Source organism: Pseudophryne corroboree, chromosome 6 (genome assembly GCF_028390025.1).
Source record: "Pseudophryne corroboree isolate aPseCor3 chromosome 6, aPseCor3.hap2, whole genome shotgun sequence".
Lineage (NCBI taxonomy): Eukaryota > Metazoa > Chordata > Amphibia > Anura > Myobatrachidae > Pseudophryne > Pseudophryne corroboree.
Genome location: NC_086449.1, coordinates 292,387,731 through 292,400,303, shown reverse-complemented (window position 1 = coordinate 292,400,303; position 12,573 = coordinate 292,387,731). Strand labels below are relative to the sequence as shown.

General features: G+C 44.2%; 2 protein-coding genes across 5 annotated transcripts in view; both read left to right on the top strand.

Annotated features, from left to right (window-relative positions):
• DNAAF4 (dynein axonemal assembly factor 4) overlaps window positions 1–12,573 on the top strand; it is a 105,704-nt gene that overhangs the window by 64,989 nt on the left and 28,142 nt on the right. For all 4 annotated transcript variants that reach the window (XM_063926133.1, XM_063926131.1, XM_063926132.1 and 1 more), the window contains exon 6: window positions 5,162–5,271. In XM_063926133.1, the coding sequence (XP_063782203.1) occupies window positions 5,162–5,271 (110 nt within the window). The remainder of the gene's footprint in view (window positions 1–5,161; window positions 5,272–12,573) is intronic.
• Window positions 10,610–11,873, top strand: LOC134935205 (putative uncharacterized protein DDB_G0294196). Its single transcript, XM_063930412.1, has 2 exons — window positions 10,610–10,722; window positions 10,797–11,873. The coding sequence occupies exon 2, from the start codon at window positions 10,805–10,807 to the stop codon at window positions 11,429–11,431; it is 627 nt and encodes a 208-aa protein (XP_063786482.1). The 5' UTR covers window positions 10,610–10,722; window positions 10,797–10,804; the 3' UTR covers window positions 11,432–11,873.

Here is a 12,573-nt window from a genome sequence, read left to right as displayed (position 1 = left end):
GTCCTGGAGGAATGGAGTTGGAAAACGGTTACATTTTTGGACCATGAAGGATGCTAGGGCACCCATGAGAAACCCTGTGAAAATGTGAAGGACATACAAATACTGTACTGATAGCATGTACTGTTGTAATAGAAACCAGGACCATACTGCAGCGGGTGTAGATCAAAGGGGCGACAGTAACAAGGTCAATACCTGAAATAGGTCGACACGGTCATTATGTCGAAATTAACAAGTTCGACATGGAAAAAGGTCGACATCAGTTTTTTACACTTTCTTTTTTTTTTTTGTGTTTTCCTCATAAAGTGACTGGGAACCCCAGCTAGTGCACTGTATCCCCTCACATTGCTTGCTTTGCTCGCCATGCTTCGGGCAGTTTACTATTCCCTATCGTAATCCATGTGGATCATAAAGTATGAAAAAGTTAAAAAAAATATATATATATTTTTAACTCATGTCGACCTTTTTCCATGTCGACACTGTCAACGACGACCTATAGACCATGTCGACCAATAGCGGTCGACCTAATTAGCGTCGACCTACTGTAAGTTCTGTCGACCTAGAGACCAGATCCCAGTGCAGCAAGGTGGCTTTGTTAACAAAGCTGTCTCCATGCTGCCTAGACTAAAGCCCAGTACACACTGGGAGATGTGTGCTGAGTGAGGGCGGAGGGGGGCCGCTAATTTCACCTAGCGGTGAAATGAGCGATCTCACTAGATTTGGCATGCATGCCAAATCTAGAGCCGTCGATAGCGACGCATGGGACTGTGCATTGCTGTCGCCGGCACCCTACACATGGAGAGATCCGTGCTTAATTTCTAAGCAATCTTGTCAGATTTCTTAAGGGGGAGACACACGGAGAGATCCGTGTTTAAAATCTAAGCAATCTGACTAGATTGCTTAGATTTTAAGCACAGATCTGTCGTGTGTATGCCCCCCAGCGATAGCAATGCGCGGCTCTGCGCATCGCTATCGCTGGTGCTAGATTGAGCCTGCATGCAGGCTCAATCTAGCGGGTCGCTCACTTCAGCGCTGGGGGAAGTCAGCGGCCCCCCGACCTCCCCCACCCCTCGCTCAGCACATCGCGCTGTGCTGAGCGGGGGGAGAGATGTGTGCTGAGCGGTCTGTGTTAAGATCGCTCAGCACACATCTCTCCTGTCAGTACCCCCCTTTAGAATTTAAGTACGGCTCTCACCGTGTGTACCCCCCTTAACTGTGTTCCGTCTATCTTGTGCTTTTCCATATACAATAATCTGTGATATGAGACCAAAATACAGTACAGTACATTGTAACTGCACATTATAGTACAGTAGTACATTGTACCATAACTATGTAGCACATCATTGGAAGGCAGGAAAAATGGATCATGGGTACTCAGTGCGGCAGGTTGGCACAGTTATTATTAATATTGATGCCTAGTTGTGCCCTAGCGCTGCTTTTGTTCCCAACATAGGGTGCTATCTGTTTGTACTGTAGTTTATATTTACTTTGCATATTCTTCCACATGTTTTCCTCCAGCTGCTCCAATTTCATGTCATCCTCAGATGCTTCAAAAATGTACCAGTAGGTAAATAGACAGATAAGAAGGAAGCCTCAATGTAAAACACTTTATAATAAAGGTTATCACCCCATGAAACTGAGAAATAGGCAGCCACAGCAATCTTGTCCAGGCATTGCGATTAGCAATACAATCAATAATAATAAGAGGACTGGTGGGAAACAATAGTATAATATTATTGTCATTATGATATCTGAAGGGAAGAGCGATTAGCATACACAACATGTATAGCAGGTGTCATTATAGACTCCAAGTAAAGAACTATTGTTGGACTATCATTTATAATCGGAGAAAAATTACCAATCATTTTTTAACCAAGTATCTCTCCTATATCCTTGTTTTGTTAAGCAAAGATATTCATGAAAATAAATGTACCATACACAGGGCTTGATTCAGGTCCCAATGTAGCTTAGGCTTATGCTGCAAAGTACTGATGTGCCGGTCCCACACTCCGTATGTGCAATACAGGTCTGTGATGTATGGCACAGATCAGCAGCAGACTGTCAGTGATTGACAGTCTGCTGCTGTTTGAAGATGGGGAGGGGGCAGCAACAGCCTCCATTTTCCAAAACGGAAGTCGTTTTGGGGAGTGACGAAGTCAGAATCTCTGTTGAAAGATGGCATGCGTGACCCCATGGGTCAGGCAGCCGGCCGATTGTGTTGCAGGTGATATAATGCTGTGTCCTAGGATGCGGCATGGTTCATTTAAATGCAACAGCATAATGCCTCCTGCTGCATTACCATAGCAGTGCTATTAAGGCTGCTTCCATGCCAGCAGCAGCAAAAGCACCTCCAAACACATCTGAATCATATCCCTGTTTCCATATAGAATGATTCAGATGTTTTCCACTTTTTTTATTCAGATGTTTTCCACTTTTTTTTTTTTTTTTTTTAAATATCCTCCTTTGCCCATTGCATTACTTTTATGAAAGGCCCACCTCTGGGACACACGGAGCGATAATCTAAGCAGTCTGACTAGATTGCTTAGATTTTCAGCAAGATCGCTCCGTGTGTAGCCCTAACAGCGATAGCGATGCGCAGCCCCACGCATCGCTATCGCTGGGTGTAATGAGCGCCCCCCCCCCCCCGTCTCCCCCCCGCACGCTCAGCACACATCGCGCTGTGCTGAGCCGTGGGAGAGATGTGTGCTGAGCGGTTCGCTCAACACACATCTCTCCTGCATCGGCCCGTCTATATGGGCCTTTACACCTTATTTTTCTATTGAAAGCATACAATTACACAGGACCTGCATCACTTTTATTTATGTTTTTTAATTGAACAATTCTTAAGTTATTTTCAGTAAATTAATTTGTACACATGGAACCGTCTAAATATAATACACAGATATTGAACCCCATATTTGAAAACCCGGTATCCAAAAAGTAAAAAAAAATAGAAGGTATTTGTTTCTGTTTGCTAAAATGCCAAGTGCACAACATCTTCAGTATCAATGTAAGGGGCACTCCTAAACACAATTTAATGAGAAGGGGAATACCAGCAGCAATGTGTAGAAACCAAGGGTAATTTTTAAATGTAATATAGTAAATCTCATGCACAGTGCTCCAGATTACACAAAAAAAAAAAAATTACCAGGCGTTCTAGATACTCTAAGTGATCTCATACCTATGTATTGAGATTTCTGGCATGCACAATAAAAATTAAAGGTTATATTATGATTGGACAATATGCTCCCAGGCGCAGTGATTTTATTTTCAATTGCTGGTTGATCTAAATCAGGCCTGGCCAAACCAGTCCTCAAGATCTACCAGCAGTTCACATTTTGCAGACCACCTAGGTGGTGCACGGGTGTAGTCATTACTAATTAAGATGTGCTGCATTCATTCCTAACTGACAATTTTACTGATCTCCAGGAGGCCTGGAAAACATGAACTGTTGGTAGATCTCGAGGACTGGTTTGGCCAGCCCTGATCTAAATGGTCAAATATGGGATATCACATTTTTTAACAATATTTTTCATTAGGTCTCAACGCTTTACATATTTTCATTGTTGCATGCAGATAATTGTAATTTTTAATTGAATGTGCTGGCATTGCACATGTGAATTGTTGTGGGCATGTTTTTAAACTAGCTTACCAAATGTCCTATAGTGGAACAATGGCCTTTATCAGTGGTTATTAAACTTGGGACCCCAACAGTTCACATTCTCCAGGTCTCCTGACCTACAGGTGTAGTCATTACTCATAGACACATATGAAAGATACTCAGATGGAGCTAATTATTTCACTTGCGATTTTGTGAGGAGATCTGGAAAACATGAACTGTTTGGTGTCCTGAGGGCCAAGTTTGAGAACCTATAATCTGTATCAAAGTTCTGTTTTATGGGATTAGAGCAGCACTTCTAGAAAAATAATTTCTAGTTCTGCGGACTTTGGGGTAGATGTATTAAGTGTCATTATGGGGGAGACGCTTCCCCCTATGTATAAAGGAAGAGATGTGTGCTCAGTGAAGTGCCCCTGTCTATATCGGTGCTACTATCTACAACAGGCTTTCCCAACCACGGTCCTCAAGGCACACCAACAGTGCAGGTTTTAGTGATATCCAGGCTTCAGCACAGGTGACTTAATTAGTAGCTCAGTTACTTTGATTTAGCCATCTGTGCTGCAGCCTGAATATCACTAAAACCTGCACTGTTAGTGTGCCTTGAGGACCGTGGTTGGGAATGCCTGATCTACAAGATAGCAAGCCAATATGCTGGGCAGTGTATGAACGGTCAATGGCACGGACTGTTCCGACAGCTGCAGCAGTCATTGCCAAGTATTTTACCTGGCTGTTGGCTCTGACAGCCTGGTATTGTGCATACACAAAATAATAAAGTATTGTTTTTCTTTTTTCACTAATGCCGCTGGGGGATTTCTGACTGGCACATGCGCACAAGGAATACAAGTGCCGGTCTGAGCAGCCAAAGAGGGAGAGTGCACATCGGAAGACAGGTAGTTTACAACTCTCCCTCTTCGGCACACTTGTTATTAATACATGTTGCCGATATGTGGACCCACTTCACCAAGATCCGGAGGTGAAGCGGTCCTTACATATAACGGGCGAAGTATGAATTTTAAATACTGTACATCTACCCCTTAGTTGCCTGTAGGTACAACTATTTACACAGCATGTATAGTTATTGTTTTATTTATAGCAATAGCCAGTTCTCAGACAATGGTGTTCTAAGAGTTGCTTTGTGTTAACAGACACATTTTAATAATAATAATAATAATATAACAATAATAATAATAATTTTATTTATATAGCGCTCTTTCTCCAACAGGACTCAAGGCGCTTTTACAGACATCAAAAACAATGCGCATGGGGCCTAATTCTAAATAGCTAGTATGGAAAATGTTAGTCTAAAGCACAGGTTCTCAAACTCGGTCCTCAGGACCCCACACGGTTCATGTTTTGCAGGTCACCTGTAGATTTTTAAAATGTGGCAGTTGGTGATACACAGAACAGCTGCTGGGTGACATGGAAAACGTGAACTGTGTGGGGTCCTGAGGACCGAGTTTGAGAACCACTGGTCTAAAGAATCAATTATCAGAATGTTCTGTGTGTATAAGAATGTTCATTCTAGTTTTCCGATTTATATTGTAGTGGTTACAGAAACAGGCAGCAGCCCGCAGAGCTATTAACACTGACAACCTTGAGCTTCAAGACTTAAAGGAAGAAGAAAGAAACCCAGAATGGTTGAAGGAGAAGGGAAAGTGAGTTTCATTTACAGCATTGTATAGAATTAATGACATTGGGTATTCTCTATTGATTGCTTTGTACACGGTAAGAAAAATGTATTCTTTCTAATTGAACGTAACAAAAGTAACTATTTGTTGAGCTCACGTTGAGACATCTAGTGCTGAGGAGGTAATTTCCATGTATTCATTTTGAGTTTCTTGAGATTGAGGCTGAGTAGAACATAGCTCTGCAAACTCGGTCCTCAGGACCCCACACAGTGCATGTTTTGGAGGTCTCCTCACAGAATCACAAGTGAAATAATTAACTCCACCTGTGGGCCTTTTAAAATGTGTCTGTGAGTGATTAATACACCTGTGCACCTGCTGGGTTACCTGCAAAACATGCACTGTGTGGGGTCCTGAGGACCGAGTTTGCAGACCTATGGAGTAGAATATTAGCTGATCCAAAACATCATATCCTTATGTCTACTCTGCAACAGATGTATAAACTTTCGACAAACTCTTTTAACCTATGATTTTGGCTCCTGTGCTGTTTGCTTCCTGTTTGGTATGACCTGGATTTCTCCTTCCAGAGTAAGCCCTATTCCAGGGTTTCCCAAACTCTGTTTTCAAGGCACCCTGACCGTTCAGGTTTGAAGGAGATACATGTTTGTGCACAGATGGTATAATCAAACTAACTCATACCCTCCAACATGACCCGCCCCACTAGGTACAAAATGCTCTGTTTCTGGACTTCCCTCTTAATTTATTATTGCCATCACCTGTAAAGAAACAGCTTTCTTATCATTTAACTAGTTCAACACAGGTGATGGAAATCATAAATTAAGAGGGAATTCCAGGAACAGAGCATTTTGTACCTAGTGGGGCGGGTCATGTTGGAGGGTCTGGTTACTAACTGAGCTACTAATTAAGTTACTTGTGCTTAAGCATGGATATCCTTAAAACCTGGACTGTTAAGGTGTCTTGAGGACAGAGTTTGGGAACCACTGCCCTATGCCATACTTGCCTACCTGACCCTCTCCATGAGGGAGAAAATGCTCTGTTCCTGGACTTTCCTGGTAATGTATGATTGCCATCACCTGTGGTGAGCTAGTTAATTGATAAGAAAGGTGTTTCACCACAGGTGATTGCAATCATATATTACCAGGAAAGTCCAGGAACAGAGTATTTTCTCCCTCATGGAGAGGGTCAGGTAGACAAGTATGCCCTATGCTATGAGCTGACTTTTCTAGATGGGGTTCCAGGAAGCTTCTTAGCTTCATTTTCGGTAAGGTGTGATATCTCCTATAAAATATTTGCAGATACATTCCTTTCTAGATACACCAATGGGTAAGATGAAGTAAGACCAGATGTCGTGCGGTTATAAGATTAATGAAAAAAGGGGTACTTTCCTCACAAGTCTTCTGCTAAATACTTCATATAAATAGAATCCATATGTGGGGGAAAAAACAGAATTCCAAATATAGTGTAGTATATTCTAAATTTGAAAAATGAGTATATACGGATGATGTCAATGAAAATAGATGAGGGATTACCAGAACTAAGTGCAATACAAGCCACGATATATGCCTTTCAAAAGTATTCCGCAGTTAGGATGGTCGTGTGTCAATCCCCTCACAGGTCCTCTGTCGTCAACCTTTACCACAAACGCTCCCCAGAAACGAAATTCATATAGGGAAAACAGAATACCAGATATAGTGTAGTAGGTTCAGAGAAAAGTAATTTTAATATATACAAATAAAAATTGCCAATACATAAAAGGTAATAGATGGAGAATTACCACAAATAATAATAAAATCAGCGTTGAATAATGAGTCTCACTGGAAAGAATACAGTTCAAATATCCCCTGATATAAAAAGGTAAAGTTGGAGGTTTACCGGATTTTCAAGAAATATGTGCCTTTGATGTTACGAGGAAGCTGGCTCCGGAACCCGTCTCCCAAAGTGACACACAGTTCCGTCCGTCCGGTGAAGCTCTTTGCCAGACAAGTTTCTCCTGTCATGCAGTGCCGACCGGTTTCGGGATCTCTCCCTTCATCAAGCCTTGATGAAGGGAGAGATCCCGAAACCGGTCGGCACTGCATGACAGGAGAAACTTGTGTGGCAAAGAGCTTCACCGGACGGACGGAACTGTGTGTCACTTTGGGAGACGGGTTCCGGAGCCAGCTTCCTCGTAACATCAAAGGCACATATTTCTTGAAAATCCGGTAAACCTCCAACTTTACCTTTTTATATCAGGGGATATTTGAGCTGTATTCTTTCCAGTGAGACTCATTATTCAACGCTGATTTTATTATTATTTGTGGTAATTCTCCATCTATTACCTTTTATGTATTGGCAATTTTTATTTGTATATATTAAAATTACTTTTCTCTGAACCTACTACACTATATCTGGTATTCTGTTTTCCCTATATGAATTTTGTTTCTGGGGAGCGTTTGTGGTAAAGGTTGACGACAGAGGACCTGTGAGGGGATTGACACACGACCATCCTAGCTGCGGAATACTTTTGAAAGGCATATATCGTGGCTTGTATTGCACTTAGTTCTGGTAATCCCCCATCTATTTTCATTGACATCATCCGTATATACTAATTTTTCAAATTTAGAATATACTACACTATATTTGGAATTCTGTTTTTTTCCCCACATATGGATCCTATTTATATGAAGTATTTAGCAGTAGACTTGTGAGGAAAGTACCCCTTTTTCCATTAATCTTATAAGCGCACGACATCTGGTCTTACTTCACCTTACCCATTTTATTCTTAGGTATTGGGGATACCTTTTAGACCAGCTTGTGTGCAGCTGATTCTTTGTTGGCGCCAAGGTACTTTTCTGTTACCCATTTTCACTACTTACTATTTCAATAAATTGTGGTGTTTCCTTTTGCGGAAAGGTATAAGGGTATATGCAATTCCGGACGAATTGCGTCTTTTTTTCGACCGTTTTAGGATTCGACTGTACTCGACAGCCGAAACCCTCCACCCGGGACCATGAATTCGACATATTCAATACAAAACGCATTCGACACTCCCCTTGTCGAATAACGGACCAATCGTCGAGTAGTGGGCGTCCTGGATTCGACTTCCCGCCGTTTTGAGACCTTTTTATAGGGCTTGTTTGCTGCGTGCTCAGCAGCCATTTTGTGAACCTGCAGAGTGGAGTGGAGGTGCTGCAGAGCTAGCAAATTGGTTGTTGTTTGCTGTGGTATCGTTTGGATACCCAGCAGGCTTTAATCCAGGACGGACAGGAGACCTGTTACCCCGGAGGAGAGTCGTTTTTGGAGCGATTTCTACATTTGTAGGTAAGTACCACATGTGGTCTGGCGTTGCATATATGTGTTTGTGTAGTGGGGGGTGCCATGAGGTGTACATGTGGTGTTGCTTTGGGGTATGTATATGTGTGAAGGTATGTGTATATAGCTCCTGCTTGTATTGCTGCATGTTTTTTTTGGAGTTTTGTGTTTGGGGGTAGTTTTTCACGTTGTTTTTTTTTGTTTCATAAAATGTTTTTTGGGTCATGCTTTTGCATTGGTGTACCTCCAACATGTGCAGGAATGATTTTTGGCTTGTTTGGGGCGACTTTTCAGTGTGTCGGTATCTGCCATGTGGCCGACATGTGTTGTTGTTTGTTCCCAAAACATGTTTTTTTGCTCCTATTTTAGCACTGGTGCATCCCTGCACATGCTGGAGGTACTTTTTGGCGTGTTTGGGTTGACTTTTACTGTGTCGGTATCTGCCATGTAATTATGTAATGTGTGTTTAAATTTGTAAAAATAATTTTTCTTTTTACAACAGAGATGTCCAGGGACAAGCGGCCCCGATCCCCCCCTTCCCCCCCACCCCTCAGAAGAATTTTCCCTGCACAGCAATGAGGAGTGGGAGCCGACCCAGGAGGAGGACACGACCGACCAGGCATGCAGTGACCAGCCACGGTCGTCAAGGGACCAAAGACGGAAGCAAAAGAAAAAAAAAAGGCCTAGAAAGGTAAATACTGACAACACCTGCAGACACAATAGCATCCAACTTGACACACCCTAGTTTGCGCACTGCCATGCACACCTACAGGTATCTTTGCACACTGCCATGGATACTGACACACTCACAGGTACATACCGATCTTTTTTTTAATCCCTAAAGGCAAGAAGCCAGCCAGAGGATCAGTCGGAGGAGGAAGCCTCTGGTGAAGACGCAGGACAGAAGACGCCGCGTGGACCCAGATACACTGAGGCGGAAAACTGTGCCCTAGTGGATGGCGTCGACAGGTCCTACGACGTTCTGTATGGACCAAGGGCACAGACCACAGCAGTTAAGACCAAGCGAAACATCTGGGATGCCATCGCGAGACAAGTCACTGCAGTATCTGGAAACCGCCGGAGCACCAGAAACTGCATGAAGCGGTACAGTGATTGCCGCAGACAGACCAAGAAGAAGATGGGGATTCAGCGCCGACATGAGACAGCTACGGGAGGTGGTCCGGCTCTCAATCTGAAGTGGCTACCCTGGGAGAACGTTATTAGAAGGCGCATGAACCCTGTTATGGTCCAAGGAGTTCGCGGAGGTGTGGACTCCAGCCGTCCTGCTGGCTTTCCCGAGGAGGAAGAACCGCCCAGAAGACGGAAGACGGCTGGAGACAAGCAGTCCAAAAGGAGGCCTGATGGTAAGAATACATTCAGATGAGCTGTACTAAATCTTTTTTTTTTTTCTTTTATTTGCTAATGTGTTTGTTCTTTTTCCCCAGACACGCCTGCCCAGAGGACATCACCTGCGCGCAGGAAATCGCCAGCGCACGGACCATCACCTGCGTTGCAGGCATCGGCAGCAGCACGCAGACCATCACCTGCGCAGCAAGCATCAGCAGCGCGCAGATCATCACCTGCGCGCCACACATCGTCAGCGCGCAGAAAGTCACCTGTGCGCCAGACATCGTCAGCGCGCAGACCATCACCTGCGCGCCAGACACCGTCAGCGACCACACCACCAGCTGGGCGCCAAACTACATCTCCTGCGCGCAGGCCATCACCAGCTCGTCATCTCTCCAGGAGCTCTGGGACTGTGACCGAAGAGCCTCAACAAAAACTACCCTTGTGGACCCATCACCCGAACTGTTTGAGTCTACAGGGTTAACGAACGAGACTTTTCTTGGGTTTGAAGACAGCCGTGCAGACGTATCCAGCCATACCCTTGAAAAGTCTCCAGAATTGAGGACAAGTGAAGCTCCTGGAGCAGCGGCACCACAGGATGGAGAAGGTTTTTATTTTGGTTTTTTTTTTGGGGGGGGGGGTCGCCATTTTTGTATAGTTTATTAACTTTATTTAATTTTTTTCTTCTTTTGCAAATAGAGGTGCCACGGACCAGCAGCGGACTTGCGTTGGGGATTGGTCCCTTCTTCAGGCCGGATCTCCTACAGGATTCGTCGGACGACGAGGTGGAAGTGCAGCAGCCCGCTGTTTCTACATCCCTGTGTGAGTAATGATCAAATTGTGAGCTTTCAAACAAATGTATGACTGTGTATACTAATTTCTAATTTTCTTTCCAGCTGCACAAATGCAATTGGTGGCAGACGTACAGGAAGGGCAGGATCCCTCAAATGTTCAGAGGGTACACACCCTGGCAGCAGAGATGACTGCCCACCAGAAGATGGCAAACGGTCTGGTTGAAATGCAAAAGGCTCTTGCCGACAGCACGGCAGAAACGCAAAAGACCAGACGAGAAGATCACAGGGAGACTGTGGACATCCTTCAAGTTCTGGCCACATCCATCAACCGGCTGGTGGATAACACATCATGCCTGGCACACAGCGTTGACAAAATGTCGGAGAGCCAACGACATTCGGCATCCAGCCACCAGATCATCGCAACTACACTGCAGATGATGTACGATAAGCTCCCAGAGCTAGCTCATCAACACGCTGGTGAACCACCACATCCGCCATCACAAGCCACATGGACGCCTCCTGCCCTTCCTCCATCACCATCCTGGTATGGACGGTCACAGCTGTACCAAGGATATACAGGGATGTACCCCACCCACCAGATGCCTCCACCACCAACATCGGCCGCATCATCTACACCCGCACGGCCACCGTGGCCAAGTCAACGCACTCCACAGCCGCCCAGGGCTTCGAAGCCCCATCAGGAGGAAGAAGAGGATCCGGACGGACAACCACCATAAGCCCGGTCGTATTGTTTTATTATTTACTATTTATGTTTTTCATGTTTCCCTTTCTCCCCCTCCCATTAGTTTGTTTTTTTCCTTACTATTGTTTTAAATTTTGTGTTGGGCTCCCCCACCCGTGACCGGATACTACCAAGGAGCTATGTCTAGGCATACATCGCGGGCATGTATGCGGGCGCGTGTGGTAACTGATGAAAGCTCCTTGTGGTTACATGTATGATGGGCCAAAGAGCTATTCTGATACCACTTTTTTTTTTTAAAACAAACTCCTTAAAATAGGCTTTCACTGTTGTGTGAATTTACTATTCACTAGTGTTTATTTTTGGCTTCTTCATAGGATTGGGTGGAAAATTGAAGTGGACGGCGTAGTTCGTGTTGTGCGTACCAAGGTGAGTAAAGGCATGTTTCAATGTATATATTCAAGAAACTTTGGACCGCCTGACCTTGGGGAACAACAAAGTCCAGCAATGGGTCATGCTGGGCTGTGTGGTTCCACAAGTGCAGGCGTGTCAAAGTGCTGACCACTGACACCACTCTGCCACTTTGGACCTCCTGACCTTGGGAAACAACACAGTCCAGCAATGGGTCATGCTGGGCTGTGTGGTTCCACAAGTGCAGGCGTATCAAAATGCTGACCACTGACACCACTCTGCCACTTTGGACCGCCTGACCTTGGGGAACAACACAGTCCAGCAATGGGTCACGCTGGGCTGTGTGGTTCCACAAGTGCAGGCGTGTCAAAGTGCTGACCGCTGTCTTGACTCTGCCACTTTGGACCGTCTGACCCTGGGAACAACACAGTCCAGCAATGGGTCATGCTGGATTGTGTGGTTCCACAAATGTTCTTGGGAAAGGAATGAACATGACATCATTAGTGTCTTTACTTTAATATGGAATTTTTTTTTCCACAGATATCTACACAAGAAAAGAATGTAAAGAAGAACAAACACTACTTTTTTTGTTTTATTACATTTTATTTTTTAATCCAAAATTAAATACAATTATATTTCTTCAATAAATTTTTGAAATTAGAAGTTTTGTGTGTTTTTCTTTAAATGAATAGTAAATAAAATGTAAAATATGGTATTTCAGAGATGCAGTGGTATTGTGTTAGGTCGCCCATGGTACAGCAGGGGAAC

Bases quoted from the DNA above. Each gene is read 5' to 3' on its own strand.
- LOC134935205 (XM_063930412.1), top strand. From the start codon at position 10,805: ATGCAATTGGTGGCAGACGTACAGGAAGGGCAGGATCCCTCAAATGTT.